The sequence below is a fragment of the Notothenia rossii genome (assembly GCF_949606895.1).
Source record: "Notothenia rossii genome assembly, chromosome: 10".
Lineage (NCBI taxonomy): Eukaryota > Metazoa > Chordata > Actinopteri > Perciformes > Nototheniidae > Notothenia > Notothenia rossii.
The window spans coordinates 16,547,498-16,567,616 of NC_136908.1; the positions used below are offsets into that span (position 1 = coordinate 16,547,498).

At 41.3% G+C, this 20,119-nt stretch overlaps 1 protein-coding gene across 3 annotated transcripts in view; it reads right to left on the reverse strand.

The window, feature by feature from the left end:
* Positions 1 to 20,119, reverse strand: part of trps1 (trichorhinophalangeal syndrome I) — a 107,926-nt gene that overhangs the window by 42,004 nt on the left and 45,803 nt on the right. For all 3 annotated transcript variants that reach the window (XM_079655324.1, XM_079655326.1, XM_079655325.1), the window contains exons 3-9: positions 18,732 to 19,427; positions 18,264 to 18,379; positions 13,519 to 14,131; positions 12,971 to 13,185; positions 12,312 to 12,522; positions 11,535 to 11,769; positions 5,743 to 6,514 (exon numbers count right to left, since the gene is read on the reverse strand). In XM_079655324.1, coding sequence (XP_079511450.1) covers positions 5,743 to 6,514; positions 11,535 to 11,769; positions 12,312 to 12,522; positions 12,971 to 13,185; positions 13,519 to 14,131; positions 18,264 to 18,379; positions 18,732 to 19,427 — 2,858 coding nt within the window. The remainder of the gene's footprint in view (positions 1 to 5,742; positions 6,515 to 11,534; positions 11,770 to 12,311; positions 12,523 to 12,970; positions 13,186 to 13,518; positions 14,132 to 18,263; positions 18,380 to 18,731; positions 19,428 to 20,119) is intronic.

A 20,119-nucleotide genomic window follows, 5' to 3' on the forward strand; every position in this document is an offset into this window, starting at 1 on the left:
TTCAGACTGCTCTTAACCATACTGCTGTATTTATTTTTTAAAGGCTGCTGAAGCAGTCAATAGCCTTCAGTGGCATTTACCTTGTCTGTAGTGTCGTCTGTCTAAAGCACATCTTCAACATCAGCAAATAAAGACATGAAGCAAACAAGGACAAAAAGGACACTCACTGTGAATAGACGGCACTCAAACTGTAGGCATTATGGAATTATCTAAAGGTCCGATCGACACATATCAAATACAAATATTTGTTAACTAAATCCTTTGAATTAATCTGTAACAAAGATTTGTACTGTGTGGGACATTTGACTAAGTAGCATCTTGCATCAAAAAGTAACAAAGGTCTATATATAAGGTCCACATAATAAACTGTATCAAATACATTATAGGCAATTTGAAGGGATGCTCTTATGAGTTTTTTAGTAAGTGCAAAATAAATACGGCAAGAATAGTTCAGCTAAGGAACGAAGTTACACACACACACACACACACACACACACACACACACACACACACACACACACACACACACACACACACACACACACACACACACACACACACACACACACACACACACACACACACACACACACACACACACACACACACACACACACACACACACACACACACACACACACACACACACACACACACACACACACACACACACACACACACACACACACACACACACACACACACACACACTTCCTGTAGCAGATATAAAGTGATGTTGAATTAAAAGCACGGAAAATACATTCGATTCATGTTTTAATTTCCTTACAAAACACACACACACACACACACACACACACACACAAACACACACACAGAGAGAGAGAACATCGCACATAATTAGGTACACGAGAAGTGGAAAAGCGCACACACAGCAGCGCAGATACACATGTACACTGACACGCATCAATTTACAGAAAGAGGGGAGAAAAGAAATAGAACACAAAGTAATGAGAACTTTATGGAAATAAAGCGGCGTGTGTGACTGTGTGTGTCTTTTTAAACATAATTAGCTCCGTCGGGCAGAAATGTAAACGAGAGAAACTTTAATGAAACTCTTCTCTGATCTGCTGAAAGCACACATTCCTGTTTATCTCTCTCAGTTTGTCTCTCTATTTTCTCGGTCTGTCTCTCTACTCAAACAGAATTGAATGTCACGCATGGGACTTTTAAAACCCCCAAAGGTTCACATTTCAGTATTGCATTATTACCACATAAGATGAACACAATTAGATTGTGTTTGTAAGGTCGCATGCTCATCTCATCTCCCTGCTCGGGTCCATTTATCTACTCTGCTTTGCTGTCCTTGAGCTGGAATTCCCTTTGAAAACGCAGTCTGGAATTTATTAGATGATCTAAGTTTTGGGTCGATTCACATATGTTTGGATATCTTCACATGCGTTCACATATGTTTGGCTCACAGGCAGACCTTTCTCAGCCCTACTTAACTCGAAAAACCACCATTACTCAAAGTCTGCCTCATTCCATTTATAAACTGAAATGTTAACCAAGCTTTTACTTTTATTTCATCTCCAACCGTAATATGCTTTCCATCCTTGCCTCATACAGTCATTCAAAACATCAGAACATTTTTGTTCTCAATGTAATAAATCTTTATGAATACAAAGCCTATAGCACTGCGATGTCTCAACAAGGTAACACTGGGCAGGAATTATAGATCAGGCCTTGCAAAAGAAAATATGCTCTCCTCTCTACAAAGCAAAACGCCTCGTATATGAGAATACTAATAATTCAGATTGTGCTCACTGAGTGTGCGTGCGTGTGTAAAACACCTGAGGCCTGTACTACGAAGCAGGATTTTTGCTTAGCGAGCTAACTTCAGGGAAAACTCGGGGTTTCCGGTCCTACGACGCTGGTTCTCTTTTTAGCGGGCTAGATCTCCATGGTAACTTATGCTGGGCGGCTAACCTGCTCCGGAGCAGGTTAGGTTGCAGGTTAAGAGATCAACTCAGTGAAAGCACTGCCTGCTGACCAATCAGAGCTCAGTGTGCGGAGTTTAAAGCGATCAATTCATATTACAGGAGAAAGGAAATACAGAAAGACGGCCGGTAAAAATCAACTGACTGTGTGAACGTGAAAATGAATAGAATATCACCTCCCATCTTCAGAGCAATCTGACTATTATAACATTAGCGTTAAGAAAGCTTACTTAAATATCTGCCACAACACAAGTAACCGGATCAAAGTAACATTAAGTACAGTCCGCGGCACTGTGAGTGCAGAGGTCGATGTGTCCCATTATCATGCATATCACATCATAAGGTATCATATATTTCCTTATCTGAGTCAGCTTCTTGAGCCGTATCTGGCTGTGCAACACTCACAGTGTCACATACTGTATGCAGAAGTATTATTTTAAGCAACACATTAAGTTGACAAAACGTCAAATGTAATTAAAGTCAGATCGTGTCTTAAACGGGGCAGTGATATCATAAACCTGTTAATGTACGCATTCAAACACTTTTTCTGTTACCAGCTGTATTCACCTTGCAGGTGCAGCTATGTGGCTTTGATCCTGGATAAAGTGTTTAAGTCATGGATGTTTAAAGTTTAACTTCTTCATATTTGACTAATATTAAAGTTCAATTTTCATTCAGGAAGTATGACGTTGCGCTGTCAGTATGCTTCTCCATGTTTGTGATTGGTCGAATGCTCCAAATACCACCCCTTTCATGTGAACGCGCACCTAACTAGATTGGACACAGCTGGCTTGAGCGATCCACTTGATAACCAGCGTCGTAGTACCGCTTAGCGAGAGCGCGTATGTTTTGGATTAGGCCAACCGGCTAACTCAAACATATCCAGGTTAGGTTGAACCTGCTTCGTAGTATAGGCCTCTGAAAGCTTGTGTGTGCAAGACGTGTGAGCTGTGCATCGATCACTGTGTATCAGGTGAGTTGTCCTTTGAGAGAAATAAGGAAAAGAAAAGAAAAATAATGAAAAGAAAAAAGGGGAGAGACGGGTCAATGCCAAGGAAAAAAGAAAAAAACAAGTGAAGATTCTGGAGACACACACAAGTGCAAAACCACACACACATAAGAACAACACACACACTCACAACCTAATTGTTTGGATGAAATATCACTAGGGCCTTTTGTTTCTGCTTTTTGTCTTCTTTTAATCCTTCGCTCCATCCCTACTAACCCATTCCCTACATCCCTCCATCATTGCTCTTCCTTCAGCCCTCTCTCCTGCTCCCTCTCTGCTTCTCACTTGCCATTTAAAAAGAGTCAATTTGTATTTTGGGCGGATTTACCTTTTGTAATTCAGACTCAGTCCTGTTGCGTCACAGGCTGCATTTTGAATTGGAGCAAAAGTCTGTGTGTGTGCTATGTGTGTTCTTAGGTGTGTGTGTGTGTGTGTGTGTGTGTGTGTGTGTGTGTGTGTGTGTGTGTGTGTGTGTGTGTGTGTGTGTGTGTGTGTGTGTGTGTGTACTAAGCTGTTTTGGATGATCCTTTGCATTAGTGCCCCTCCCTTACACTTCCCAGTGATGATTCAACCTCAGCCTGTGTGCGTGTGTGTGTGGTTTTATACGCGTTTCAGACGTGTCAGCTCATGCCATGGAAACTGAGAATAAATATTGTCAAGTGAGGGGGGAGAGGGAGAAATATAGTAGCGAAGGTAATATATAATGAGGCAATTTAAGTAATAATTCATTTGTAGCATCTATAATGAATTATTAAATAGTTTTTCTTTCCTCCCTGTCTCTCTTTATTCTCCCTACCTTCAAAAACTCACCACCTGTCTCACTAAACACAAATCATTTCGGTACATACAGTCTACATGGACCCTGGCGGACATGGGTCTACCATTACAAACTCAATATGCAGCCATACATTGTTTGATCGGACATAAATATACTTTGAATTAAAGAGGCAACCCTAGAGTTCCCAGAGATAAGAAAATATTGGTATCTGAATTCTGGGGAAATGTTCAAATTCCCATTTAATTGCAGCGCAACTCCTTAAAAACATTTTGGTTAGACTATTTTTTCTCACTGTAAACGTCATATAGTTTCAATGAAGAGTTTGTAAAAAGCTAGTAGAGAAGAATAAAGGCACATGACTTTACTTTGATTCCCACTGTCAGATGAGAAGATCTATGTTAATCTCATGTGTATGGAGCTAGAGTAAGGATATTCTTGATATCGACAAAAACGCACACCAACGCCTTTAAAGCTTGCTAATTCTCATGGTATAACTTGTTTGAGACAAAACAAAGAGGAAAGCTGTATGTTAGGGGGTTGACTTTTATCTCCATTTTACTTTCAATATAGGTGTGTCGAATAGATTGAAGCTTCTACTCAGCATCGTCATGAAGCTTCATTCATGACATTGAAGTTCTGAATCCACTTTTGAATTCTGTGCGGCCTTTTTTTTGCTTGTCTAGTCATTCCGTTTAAACACAATATTTTTTGTGGTGATAATGTAAAACATGTATGGCAATTGAAAATGTATTTGATAACCTCAATCAAATCCTAAAATTCTGTTGAGCCCTTCTTCCAATCTTCTTCTCTTCCTCTCATTTCTCCTCCCCTTTCTCTCTCACGCATGCAGTCTCTCCCTCTGTCTCACTCTCTCTCGCTCTCTGACATACACACACTGCCCCACCCATGATAATGAGTAAACCTCTTGCTGCCCCACCCAGTCCAGTCTGCCAAGTTACTGCCAACACATAACACACACACACACACAAGACCTACCCACAACTTGTACAAAGAAGTCATACAGTCCTCACACACTGACATATACACACACCACAAACACTACTGTTAAATCTCACACACACACACACACACACACACACACACACACACACACACACACACACACACACACACACACACACACACACACACACACACACACACACACACACACACACACACACACACACACACACACACACACACACACACACACACACACACACACACACACACACACACACACACACACACACACACACACACACACACACACACACACACACACACACACACACGCACACACGTCTATTCTGATCTAATGTGATCATAGCCAATAAGCTCTGTGGCGCTGGCAAACCACAGTCTGTTCCTACCAGTCCATGACATCACTGTGAAGAGAAAAGCATTGTGGGCTGCTAAGTAGGAGGAGGAAACTGACTGACAGGTGGTAACCATGGGAACTGTCAATTTGCCTCCCCGTTGCTGTAGCAACAGTAAAGCTACTCTATGTTGTGAGTATGTATGTTCTAATTTTACAAAAGTTGGATTCAACATATGGGAAAGGAAATGATGTGGATCATACGCACATGGACAAGAGCTCAGATATGATATGAACAAGCGCAAGAATGTGGGGGCGCTCGTACACACTTAGCTCGCCGATCTGCACAAGTGCTTTAAATATGAGGGAAGAATTAGAGATCTCATTGTAGCTGTTCCCAGCATGAAGTCTAATCCTCACATCTGATTCAAAGGAAACGAAGATGAAGGCCTATTAATAGAAGCACGTTGGCAGCTAATTCTCTCAGCAGGTAGGATCTGGATTCAGAGATCTAGCTACAAAAGCCTTCTTTCAGGCAGTCAGAGCTCAAAGCTTAAATCAGGGTGTAAATGAGACAAAGGAGAACGATTTGGCTGAAGGAGAGAATGAGATGAATGTGAAAAAGAGGGATGTTAAGAATGAGAGAAGTAGAGGGTGGGCACTTTTTCTGACTTACCCGTAGAAGGGATTGGGACTCCTCTTTAGCGGCTCCTCCCTTCTCCTGTCCTCCTCCTCCACTCCCTCCTCCTCCTCCCCCAGTGAACTGTGGGTGCATCCGGCTCTGTTTCTCCCCTCCACCTGCACCCGCAGTGGCTCCTCCTGGCCTTCCTACTCCATACAGCCTGGCATCTCCCAAAAGTGACTTGGTATCTCCCAAAAATGACTTGGTGTCTCCCAGGTAAACCATGCTAGGCGAAGTCACGCCTCTTTTCTGCTGCGAAGCCTCATGATTGGCTGAAACAAATGACAGTGAGAGGGGGGAGGAGAAAAGAGAGGGGCTCCCACCTCCTGCTCCTCTGTCAGGTCCCATTCGCTCCTTTGGCACCCAGAGTAACCCGTGGGCCTGCTCACCTCCTCTCTCTCCCAGTCCTCTCGTCTCCCCGAGCACCCAGCCTTTCTCCCGCTCTCTTTCTTTCTCCTCACCTCCCTCACTTTTTACCAACTGTCCTGCCTCCTCTCGGCCTCCTTCGGCCAATCGTCCCTCAGGTGGTGCAAGGGAGTAAAGGAGGCGAAGATCCCCCTTGCTTTCCTCTTTAATGGCTAAGGTAGAGGGAGCTGAGCAGCCATTGGCTAGGAGTGTTAACGAAGGCGTGAGTGAGGTGGGTAAGGAAGTCAATGGCGAGGGAGAGGAGTCATGGCAGTGGGCCGAGTTAAAATGGTCGAGGAGGGCTGACGAATCAGGAGCCGTGAAATCACAGCGTCGACAACGGCTACACGCGTGGACACGCCTGCAGAGAGAGAGAAAAGCTGAGTGAATGATCCACAAATAAATAAAAACTTAAATTCAGATCAGCATAATTCCACACTAAGTATATACATAAATGGTGTTTTTGTAGGTTTTTCAACAGTTGAAAAATAGATTTTGTTATTATGAGTTATCTTTAATTCAACAGTCATCACGGTAACACAAATGTTATTGTTACTTCACAAATGAATTAACATTTAACTACATTATTTTGTCTGACCTTTCAATCGATTATAATTGTAAAAAGCATTCTAATAGCTTTTAATGCGCTGTATATGAAAGACATTCCAAAAATGTTTGCAATCGATCACATTTGGACGATAAAAAATCCACTTTCCTCCAACCACTCAGGTAGAGTTTCACAAAGCTGCGGCCAAAAAGTGACTCAGTGTTCCACTATATCACTACGAATTAGGGAAAAACTGCAATGAATGTAAATGAATCTGAATGACTAGAAATGAATAACCCATCAACAAACCACAATTACTTCCCGTTAGCAAGGCTCTGACTGAACAGCTATACACTTGATGCACAACATCAGGGTTTTTCCTGGCTCAAAAAACTGTTTTGATGATTCCTGTGCGGGCCAAGAGAATAATCAATGGACCATCGATAACAAGAACTTGGACTCCCGTCCCGCATGTGGCGTCTGTAGGTGGGCACATTATGGGCAGCTTCTATATTTTCAGGGCTTATAGGTCAAAAGTAAAACCTGTCAAATATACATATACATTTGTGAGTATATATACTGTATACACACACATATATACATACTTATAGTACAATACCATTTTATATTTTGTGTCTACTAATATCATCAAATGTATTCACTGTCGAATTTATCGATTATGCTGAAAGTAAACTTTGAACAAAAAAAATTCCAACATGTCCTTATTATTTTTGTTTAGACAGAAGTAGGAGTCCATTTGGAGCATTGTTTTGCAAACAAGTCACGTGTGCATGTTTGACTCAAAGTAGGATGAATATTTCTCCACTTATTTAACTCCCATCTCATCCAAAGCAGCAATTTGCTCGACACTACTGCTGTCTTCGCTTGAGTTTTTCTGAACAGTGACTTCTCATTACTTGCCATCCTGCTATGGGAGTGTTTTATAACACTGGAAGATAATCATTCAAAAGATGTCATTGCAAACATCTAAGGACTATGAAATTGTCATTTTTCTGTTCCAGCCCTACTCATGCATATGGATTCGTCATGAGAATCTGCCAAAACAATTCTCCATGCAGGAAAACACATAAATAGGGCGAAGCCTGCAAGCTAGTTCAATCAGTCAACTCGAGCACTTATGCTGCATTCATACATAACGCCCCTTGCCACTCTGCAACCAACCAAACAGAGGCTCCTTAATATGCCGCTCTATTTAACCTGCCAGATCTCTCTCTATGCATTGCTTGCTGCTGCGGCTACTCTACGTCGCTGCTGCTTGCCTGCCCCACCAACGCCCCACCAACACCCCAGCTTCCACCCCAGCTTCCACCCCAGCTTCCACCCCAGCTTCCACCCCAGCTTCCACCTGTAGGCTCGGGGGTTAGTTGTTTAATCATCACTTATCGTGCTATGTATATCTATGGAGTGATGAGGAATGAGCCTAGACGCCAAACTCAACTATGCTGCTTCTAATAAACGTGTTAAAGAAACACGTGAGTTGTCTGACTGAAATGAAACTTTAAAGGACCAGTGTGTATTTTAGGAGAGGATCTGTTGGCAAGTAAATAATCAGCTACATGTTTATTAGCCCCGAACAGACAAACCAAACACTGGCCTTTTAGTGGCCGCTTAAATGTAGTAACGCAAATGGACTTCAAGGCCACTGTAGAGGGTGTCTAACAGTTTAGTCAGATTTGTTTTTGCTAAATGTAGAAATGTGTTTTAATGACAATGAAATGTATACGTTTAAAATAAATGCAGTGCTGATTTGTGCCTTTTTCTTTTGCCTCAGTTTCTCTGTATACATTATTTACTGTTTTGTCCCTATGTTGCCCTTTATCCAGTGCTGAAGAAAACAAACTTCCTAGGTAATGACAGATTCAAGTTGAGGCTTTAAAAAGTATCTTGATAAGATCAGCCTAGTCAAGGTATTTGTAGAAATTTGTGAAATGTGTGTGTGAGTAAAGTACACCTTGTACCTAATGGACTTAAATGTCTCCAGATGCTGAACAAAGACACAGTGGCCTCTCCGTTTGTCATCACCATACACATACGCACACACACTACATATGCACATGCCCTTTCGCTGGTACTCCCTCTCACACACACAAACATACACATGATAAATAATACAAATAATATATATAGATATATAAACAAATCATCCATTCCACAAAAGTTATGATCCAATCCTCCTTTACTCTGAAAACTGCCAACCACTATGTGTTCTTACATACATTCAATTAAATGATGTCCTAGGAACATTTGCAACAGAACATCAAAACATCAAACAAATTAAGAAACACTCTAAAAGCATTACTTATACAGTTTTAAACTGTCCTTAAATAACATGTTTCTTGGGTTCTTTATATTATATGAATTAATGCTAATACTGGTGTATGTCGGGTACAAAATTCTCTCCTAAATTCTCTTTTTGTGGTAGTGGAATATGTCGTTTATGATAGCTCACACTCAACTTGTCTTCATATTTGATTCGTTTAGGCTTTTAATCTGCTAACAAAAGCTAACCAAACATTATTTAATATAGTAGCGACAACCCTGCACATGTCACACATGTTTTGCTTTTGTATGTGCACCTTGAGTTGACAATCTAATAGGTCAGCATTTACTACATTTCTCAAATAACAAGTATTTTTTTAGTGTCACAACCCTTGCAGTCTCTGAGGTCAGCACACACCTGCATGTGTCACATCTACACACATACACAAACTAACCAAGTGCTAGTAATTACAGTGAGAGCAAGGCAGTATTTATTCAATACCAAACGTTTTTTAAAAGAGTTTAGATAGTGTAATAATGTTTTGAAGCCCAAACATTCTAAACTATCACAGGAAAGGTATGTGTTCTTGTGGGTTTGTGTCTGTACCTTACACACTTCAGTACCTCACTGAGGGTGTTTGTGTGTAGAAGTTGAAAGGGAGATTGATTAGTTTGCTTCACATGGTAACTTCTCTCCCCCGACACCTCAGGCCTTTGTTCTGAGCACCCTATAATTAAATCCTGAATTTTGTTGTCTGAAACTTGGTCTTGGAATCCTTTAGTCTTCAGGTGATTTTTACTGGTGGTGAGAAACTTTTGGGCTTTATTTCAGTTTTATTTGATTTTAACTCAGATTCAGAGCTAAGATTTTGTTAAGGACGTGAGTGGACTGTTGAATCCCTTCCACACTCTCCCATTCTGCCTCTCGCTTTGTCGCCTTTCTCTCACTTTCACCCTTGGTTTTTTGTCTTTCTTTCTCCTTGCCTCATACAATATATCGTCTTTTTTCTTCCCTGTCCGTCTGTAACTCTTTTCCTTCACTCTCCATCTTCTTCTTTTCTCTGCTCTCACCATGAAACGAATCAAATGCTTAAATCTTTCATTGATTTGCAGCAGAAATCTGTATTCGATGGCTCTGTCAGACTGTAATCTGTTGTGTGTGTTTATGTGTGTGCCAGAAAGCAAGAACTTGTGTATGTGATTCTGTTTATGAGCATATATCAAGAAGCAATTCGGATCTGCAATCTAAATCAATACTTAGTCAAAAAGATTTCACACAATCCTGAGTTCCCTTTCAGCCTGTATCCTGTCCCTACTTTCCCACTCCACCCCTCTCTCTTTTTCCCATCCCAACTCAAAGCCTTCTCTATCATTTTCTGGCTATGACACTGTAAACTCATGTGTGTGTGGGTGTGAGTGTGGGCAACACACTGGCTCTGGAGTCTAGTCTGACCTTGTAAAAGTCTGTGAAACTGAGCTTCTGACTTATTTACCGTTAGACACATGCAGTCAAAAGACAGCGTTTTACTGCTGAGCATCATATGAAAAATAAAACAGGTTCAAACAATCTTTAATTGTTTTGGTTGTACACTGACAGGATGATCCTCTTTAGACAAAGATGCTCCAGGAAGGATAGTCAGTAAAAGTACCAGTTGCATTCATAAATATAAGATAACACCTATTTTACAAATCAAAGTCTGTATACATGTCTTGGGGAGTATTACTGCAGAAGTAAAACAAGTTGTATAAAGCCTGTTGTGGCTCCAGAGGGAGCTGCATGCAATTTAATTGCATCACTTGGGGAAAACTGAAACAAAAAAATTGAAAAGGGAAAATATATCTGGCCTCTGTACCTGCTCTTCTTCTGTGCTTGAGGCTAGCTGCTCTAGGCTACATTTTCTGCTGCCATTATAACCCGACCTAATTTCTGACTGAAATATAGCCGTCAAGTTGCATTGTGCGTAACGTAGGCAGCAGGTTCTGGAAGGGAAGAATGTGTGGAATAAAAAATAAATCTCGGGTTCTGCTGAATCAATTTTTAAGCTTGAAGAAAACTGTCCATATCCAGTCTGGCGTTTATACAGGAGCAGTGCTAAATCGGTAGTGATGGATTTTCAGAGTTTCATGTCGCAGAGTTGATTCCAAGATTAGATTAAGCCATAGATAGCTCAGCCGGTAAGGGAACCTGGTGCTGATCTTCTGGTGTACAGAAAGTGAGAGGCTCGTTTTCAACTTCTGATAAGTTTCAAACTGTCAGTATTTGAAATGTACACGATTCTAGCACTGACAAAAGGCAATGTCATAAATCACAGAATGAAATGGGCAAAGAAATGAGTGATGGTATCCACAGGCTGAAATACTGCAAACAGAAGCAAAACTATTATAGATCTGGAGAGGGGAAATAATCGAAAATTGGTATCTCAACTCAGTATGGATATAGTAAAATACTGAAAAACAACAAAGTAAAACCTGGGGGGAAAAAAACATAATTTGGAATTATATAAAATACCAATAATAGTATTATATTTATGTTTTCCAATCCCATGTCTCTTACCTGTAGTGTCTGAAAATCTCTTCTTCCACTTCTGTGATAAAGTGACACTTTGTACAAGAGTACTCCTTCTCTTCTCCTCTCCCCCCTTCCTTGTCGCCCCCGACATCTTCCTCAGCCTTGACATGTAGGGATGCCCCCTTCAGGTTGATCAGGGTGTGGCAGCTCTCGTAGTGCTGGAGCAACACGTCGATGTCGGTGGTGGCAAACGCACACTGATCACATAAGTGGGTGACACCTGGATAAAAAAAAACAGGACCCAAGAGAAAAAAAGAGACAAAGGATGAGGATGATGATTCTATTGGTGGAATTTTCGGAATATTGGGATGCAGATTAGAATTTTATAAAGGGGGGTTCGTTTAGCATGAAACACTTGAAATAACTAAAGGATAAGTTCAAAAAGAAAGTAGAAAGAAAGTGAGGTCAAATAAAACTATTTCTGCTAAAAAAGTTAGAAATGATTGAGAGTCAGACCTAAACATGTCAGATGTGTGTATCTCACACTGCACTGTAACTTTTATTCATGTACCTTTGTTATTCATGTTGTATTATCTGTGCTTTTAAATTAGTGTTTTTAAATACCATTTTATATCTTTGCTTTTACAAGAGTGTTTTTAAATGCCATTTTATAATATGTTTCTTAATGCTCTTAATGTCTTTCACTTTTGTAAAGCACTTTGAATTGCCTTGTGTTGAAAGGTGCTATATAAATAAACTTGCCTTGCCTATTGACTTGCAAAAAAAGACAAAACGTGCCCGATAATGTATGCCTTTGATTACCTTGTGTGACGACAGGATGTGCAGGGTTAGAGAGGTGAGAACTTGATCCTGAAATCACACCAGAGTCACCCCGAGGATAAGGAGGGGTCATGCTGGGGGAGGTGGAGGTGGCAGGTTTTGATCCCACGCTGTCCTGCTGCTTGGTGGACGTAGAGAACTTGGAGCAGCACTTAGGGCAGGTGGGTTTCCGACAGGCAAAGGGGTGAGACACCTATTGATGACACAGTGTTTAGTGAGAAGTAGCATGGACCTTTGCATGTTTTAGTGACTGATAAAACTGTGCACGAGGTGAATTTTGACTATGTTTAGTCTTGTTGTGATGGGATTGTGTTTTACACAGTAGATGTCAGAGGGGACCAGTATGAATGTGCATCATTAACTGAATGATGCCACCCCCAATTTTGGCTGTTAACCATCCTTTTTGTTTTTTTAACACCTGCAGCAGCCCTCGTTTGGCAGCTGGCACAAAGGAGGCAGTGGAGTGTGTGTAGGTGGATAGGGGGAATTTTAACTAGGCTGCAAATTGGAACAATTAACTTTAACACTTGTTCATATATTACAGTTTATTTTCTTGTGCTTACAGAACAGCTCAATTCTAATTGCCAAGCAAACACCAATACACCGAGCAAATAAACATTTGAATATTTGATTAATCTCACCTCCCCTAGGTGCTTCTGGGGCTGACAGAGGCCCTGTGGACAGTACATGCAGTGCTGAATGCAGCAGCGGTGGATGGAGTGATTGTGCTGGTAGTGCAGTAGTAACGGTGCTACTACGATCACATCAGCACTGTGGGCCATCGAGTACCGGAAATCACACAACTGACAGTTATAACTGGTCACGACTGCTTCTGAATCACTGCTGTTTGGGTCTCCTAGGAGCAGAAAACAGAGCAACGGTCTGTTAAATAAAACTGTGTTTGGGTAGAAAAACAAGAGTCAGGAATTTGTGAAACAAGGAGAGGCAAGTTGTGTCAAGCACTATAATCAATAAAAAGCAAGGGTCAAGTGTTATTGTAATACTTCTAACAACAAATACTGTAACTACAAGTCAGTCTCGAGGAAGAGCATCATACAAATTAACAATCATCAGACTGCTATGTCTTACACATGATCATTAATCTTATTCTCCATTAATGTAGACACTTTCTAGTGAAAAACACGTGAAGCAATTTACAACCACATTTCACTTTCTCATGTTTCATTACCTTGGCTCGTGCCGGAAGGGTTGGATGATAGATCTTTGCGGCTTTTGGAGGACACGTGGCCTCTCTCTCCTCCTTCTCTCCTCCCTCCTCTGTCCCTCTCTCTCTCCACCCCCCCAGGGCTAGAGTTACTGGGGCTCATCGTCCCTCCCGTGCTCATTCTGTGTCTTTGTTCATAGTGCTCTAACAGCTTCTCTGAGCCTCCTGACCACTCACAACTCCAGCTACAGAATTTACACCAATAATACGTCTGCACAGCATCGTGACCCGGCTCCCCTGTCCAGCTGGACGAATCAGAACACGCCCTGACTGGGATGTAGTACCCGGCCAAGGAATCGTCTTCCGCTCTCACTGCGACTCGCTCAGCTCCGTCCAAGATTTGACTCCTCCCCTTCCCCTGGTTGTCGTGCGTTGCCAGGTTATTGGAGGCCAGCAGGGGAGTGGTTGGCGGAGTTTTAACTTTGTTTGGATGCGAGGACACAAAATGTTGTTCAAGTTCTAAGGAATTACTGCCCATGTAGGTGAAGTTGCAGAACTTGCAGCGAAAGTACTTTGTGTTCCCCTGGCAGTCAGAGGTCTTTCGGCCAATCCCAATTAGCGTGCCACCTAGCGTCACCTGTTGACAGGCAGAAAAAAGAAAGACAAAGAAAACTGTAACCTCTGGATAAAAATCATATTTATCATACAGACATACAACTTGAATTTCCCAAAAATATGGGTGAAGTAAAAGAAACATGACTTGGCAACACCGCCATTACCACCAAATAATACATTCATCAATGTCATTTCTAAATCCCGGGCAGTATATTTTTGAGAGACGTGTGAAATGAGCTCACAACAAAGGTAATCCATCATTTTCTACATGTCACTGTAGATAATTAAAGGCTTCTCAAACCAACTGACCAATAACAAATCTATCAGGCTGTACTGTAGTATCCAAAGTGTCAGGCCAAGATTTTTGCATTACTGAGCGAGCAACCTGACACTCGTCTGTGTTTTATTAGGTTAGCCCCTTGACTGTAGGAGATTATATTGTGCTGCTGACTATACTGGTGAGCAGGCAGGCATGCTGGCGAGTCTTACACTGACATTAGACGTAAGACTTTAGTATATGGATTTCTATCTTTACAGATCTTTGATTTAATGCTGACTATTGGCAGTCTTTCAATGGAGGTTTGGCAAGAACAAAAATGCAACCGGTAAGCTTCATTTTAGGTGAGCGAGGACATATGGTTATATCATTTTTTTTCATTAAGCTTGATACTTCAAGTGCAAATGTCCTTTTGGTTATTATCTCAATTATTACATTATTGCGTACACTTTCTTTTCATGCTCGTCATTATGAACTCTGAAACATTAATGTACTTTCAAAATGAATCTTCTATTATTCATTTGTTCTTGCCATCCAGGTCATCATTTGTACTCATCTTAAAAATAACACTGAGGAAATTATTCTTTCTCCCTTTTCACATTTAAAACCTGATCATTTAAACTCTCACTGTTTTTTGTATGGACAAGGAGCATGAGCAGGAAATAATAATAACTAACAGCTATTGCCTGAGCTCGTATACAGTAATTGAAGCATGCAGATAAAAAGAAAGGCACGAAAAACAGAGTAAGATGGCGAGGACATTTTTTTTTTTTTTTCTAGATCGTGCGACAAAAAGAGCAAAATAAGTATTGCTTAATGTATGTTTGAACATTTCAGCTTTATTAAGGGAATACATTCAGAAGGCTAAATGAGAGCTATTACTGTGTGTGATCTCATAAAAGCAATCATCCAATCATCATGTCCCACAGACCCTGCCTTGGCAATTAGTGAACAGCCAAACATCAAGTAATTATAGCAAGCCAGACTGGACAGAAAGACACAAAGGGAAACATGAGAGGGAGAGGGAAGGATATAGAGAGAAACAAAGATACGTTGAAAGAAAAGTCGAGGAACAGAGAGGTGGAGTAAGAAGTAGTGGGCAAAGAAAAGAGGGAGAAGGTGAAGGAAAGACAAAGACAAATGATCAGAGAGACTCCTGGAGAACAGAGATAGAAAAAGAAAGTTAAACGTGTCTGACAGCTGTTTCATTACACTGACTTACAGTCGAATATAAGTACTGGTTTCAAAGCCTTTCTGTCTGTCTCTTCCACTCTCTTTTAACCTTTCCTCCTCCATCTCTCTTTCCTTCTCTCCCATATCCCTCTCCTCCCAGTCTCCTTTCCCGCAATGTCATTGGTTGACAGGGCATCTCGCCTTAGCAAATGACAACATGGAATTTTCCAAACGTGGGCGGGAGAGAGAAAAAGCAAGCGAGGGATGGAGAGAATAGAGACTCCTTTCATTCGTTTTTTTTCTTATACTTTCACTTTTTCTTCGTAATGACGAGTTAAGCCCACTGGATTTTCTATTTCTGAATTTGTGCGTGTGTGTGCTTGACTGCTGTGTGTATCTGCGTCCATTACGTGACTTACTGCCATTACAGACTTCTTTAAGTGAAATGAAACTCCATGACTATTCCTTATACATTATACGTGCACACATAGGCACGCACGTTTGTTAGATCATCTTGTTTAAATTCTTCAGACAAAACCCTACTGTTCACGCAACTGTAACGTCGACGCAATTTTTAAGTCCGAGGCAAATTCTATTTTATGGTTATTGTGGAAGTTATATGTGAAATGGATTATTAGCTGATGAGAAATGGGATATTATAACCTCCAAAATCATGGAAAACAATTATGAGGCTGCAATATATATACAGAACATGAAACTTGAAATCAACTCGGTAAATAAACACATTCATTAAATTCGATGAGGCCAAAAATGCTTTGGGTAATTCTACAATTTCTGACGGTAGATTAATTTTCTTGCTACATTAGAGCAACTCAATGTCTCATTCTGACCATCTCATTTACGCACGATGACCTGATAAAGGCCTGACACTTCCAGTTATTCAGCGAACAGAAAACCACCCATTCTGCTGCCTTTCAAAAACAATTACATTATAACTACTGCCATTAAAGTGATTATATAAAGCATGATGTTCAATATGTGTTTAAAAAGTAGCATCAGTTTACATTAGAGAATACATCGTTTTAGCCAGTGTGATAGAATATAAATACATACATCTAAAATCTACTGTGTCTGAGGCTGTATTGACTACAATAACAACAATTGATTTGAATGTTTAGTAAACATAAAAAAGGACTAAATCATTGAAGCCATGCATTTATCCACACATTGATTGTCAGATCTGTTTTGTCCAGACTGCAGGTGTATATTTTATTTGACTTTTGAATGTGCTCTGATGGAGTATTATATAACAACGTACACATTAAATCATCTTTTAATACATGAAGGACATTTCTCTTGAAGGAAGTATGAATTCCTGTCATTATCCTGCTAAGCAGCTCCCAACGGATACCGGTCCTTGTTAAAATTCTTTACAAATTGAGTCCTGAATATGAGGGATTAGCACAGGATATGCATTTATTAGCCATCATTTAAAACACTATGATGAATACGGTGCTTGTGTATGTACAAATGCATTGCCTCTAAGTGATTTGTGAAGCAGACTGTGAACCTGTGTGTATTAGAGTGTGTGTGCCGGAGCACGGATGTACATGTCTGTGCAGCCCGTTGCCAGGTGCGCTATTTTCCTACCTTTCTGTGTCTGTCTATCCATCTGTCAGTCCATAAAACTTTATAACGTGCACCACAATGCCTCTCTGTCCAAATCACACACACTCTGTTACAAATCTGTTGCAGATTGCTCGACCCAATAAATTACCCAGTTCAGTTATGGGCCCAGATTCACAGATTTATTACAAGAAATGCTTATAGTGAATTATTAACTCAATCAATGTGTCAAGTGTTTTGGATCAAAGTTTCTAACCCATACTGAGATCTTTAAAGTTTTCTAATAAAGTATGTCAAACTATATCATGCAGCAATGTGTGTGTTATTGCAATGTCTTTTAAAAGTTGGGTATTGTTCAAAAACAAGTAGAAACAGTCCAAGTAACTTTGATATCAACGAGAGGAATGCTACATATTCTGAATTTTTCTGTGACAGAACGGAAGGCGTTTTTTTGTAAATAATGAAAAGCAGATGCAAAGATGTTAAACAGATGCATTAGTACTGCATTGTATCTAAAGCTGTAGATCTTTCTTTCAAAGCTGGTCACAATCACTATTGGATATATATTTATGGATCCATCTCTCTTGCTATGACACCAGTGGTATCTTATCTTTTGAATTGAATGTCCGTTTGGCAAGCTTTGAAAGTGAACTTTAATGAAATGACCACACATTGTTTGCAGCCAGTGTAAGCATAGAACATGGTCCTCTCACAGAAGAACATAGATATATTAAACTAAATCAACGTACAGCAAATGCCCCAACTGTACACTTTTCTAATAATTCAGGCTTTTTATTGGACTGAGGAGAACAAGGATTTTACTCAACAAGCTAAGTTCCATCAGTTGACTGCTTTACCCTCTTTCCAGTTAATTCAATGCCAAACAAGAACAGTTGAGCCATTTTTAATAAGTAATTTCCTCTATGGTTTTTTGTTATCACTTACATTTTTCTTGTTACTTATTGTGGAGGTGGCCCTATTTCTGCTTGCTTTGTGTAGAGGTTTTGTGTTAATGGTACGCATGCATCTTTAGTGCGAGTGGGGAAAAAAGAAAGGTGTGCAACATCACACATTTGAAATCTATTTATTTGTGCTTTTGACTGTGTGGAGTGCGTACCTGTATGTCATATGTGCCATTCATCATAACAGCCCTGTGCTGTTGAATATGCACATCTGGTCTGGTCTTCCCCAACTCTTTGGCTTGGATCCTCTGGCCCTGTCCTGCCTGTATGTCTGGGAGCAGAAACACAAGCAGGGGTCAGAGGTGTAGAAGATAAACAGAGAGGGGTCAGACTGCCAGAAACATACAAATGTCAGGATATGTCTGATTTCTGGGAAGAAGGAAAACTTTAGATCAACAAGTTATTGTTGAAGACAACTGCAATCGGAGCATACTGAAAAAACAACTTAACAAAATCTAAATAAATAAAACGTTCCCCTACAATTTAAGAAAACTTGATCCAGCAGTGTATCCAGAATGTTTATATATTTACAGCTATTTCATGCAAATGTGGACATAAGAGCTGCAAATATAAAACACCATGGATAAAAAGCAACTCAAGTGAAGACATGGAGCTGGAGTTACCTAGAGGGGTGTGTTGGGGGGCCATGTTGTGGAGGGCCAGGATGTGTGTGTCGAGGGCAGCATCCTGCCGTGTGCGGTTGTGCAGACCCAGGTGATACTTCCTAAAGTGCTTCACCAGGTCAGCGGGGTCGTTGCCATAGTAACCGTAACCGCACACGTTGCACTTGAAGTCCTGGAGTTTGGGGGAGGGGCTGGAGGACAGCGGAGGGGTGGCGGTTGTCGACTCCTCCTCTGCTTCCTGTCTGGGGAGGAGGAGATGGGGAGCGGAGAGATGGTCGGCCTCCCCTCTGTCTCTGTCGCTCCTCTCCCCCTCCTCTACCCCCTTCTCACCATCCTCAGCCTCCGACTGGCTCTCGGGTCTGTCAGTCAGTGCCGCTCCCGCCTTTCTGGCTCTCCCCCCTCCCCTTCTTCTCCTCCCCCCCCTCTCTTCATTGCTGTAGGGCTCGCCGACGGATGATGGAGAGACGGACGAGGACACGCACTCGCTCTCCCCCTCCTCTTCCTCCTGATCTCCTCTGATCCGATCGGAGGACTCTGGTTCGGAGGGTCGGTTTATTCGTTCGGCCTCCGCTCCTACTCTCCCCTCCTCCTCTCCTTCCTCTTCCTCTTCTCCTGCTGGCCTCCTCCCCTCTTCTTCCTCCTCCTCCTCCTCACCTCCCACACTCCGGATAGGGGGATTCTTCTTCCTCACCATCTCTGAAAAATGAAAAGAGACAGAAACAAAGTCAGTTTTGTTGGCATTGATTAAAGCATAAAGACTATGCATTGTTTATGAATACAAGTTCTGCTTGAGATGAAAATATCGAGCAGATTTTCATAATCCCTTTAAATCAAGAAACCAAGAGATCCAAGGTGTCTGCACGACTCCGAAAATATAATATGGAGTACAGACACAAACGCAAGCAAATACAGTTTTTTGACAATGATGTATGTGTACAGAACAGCTTTGATTCAATTTACAAACTTCTGTGAATGCTAAAATCTGTGACAATCCTCAACCACAAACCTCGTCAAAGAAAAACAGTCCCGGCAAATCAGAAACATCTCAGCTGTGAGACATGTTTCCAGGGGGGTGTGTGGGGATGTTTGTCGCATCCTTAAGTGAAACTTTTTTGCCTTTTTATCCCGCGCTTAAACCAGGGAGTGAATCTTTTTATCGTTATGGAAACCATCCGTGAGAATCTTCAACACATGACCACATCAAAACGCAAACCATATCAGAGGGACGGAGAGGGAGGGGTGGTGGAGAGAGGGTGAGGCAGAAATGGGGGAGACAGGGAGATGAGAGCGAGACGGGGAGAGAGGCCAACAGACAACCACATCAAACCCCACACCCAATATCAGAAAGATGGATGAGCGAGGCGGCAGACTGCAATTCATCCCCTCCA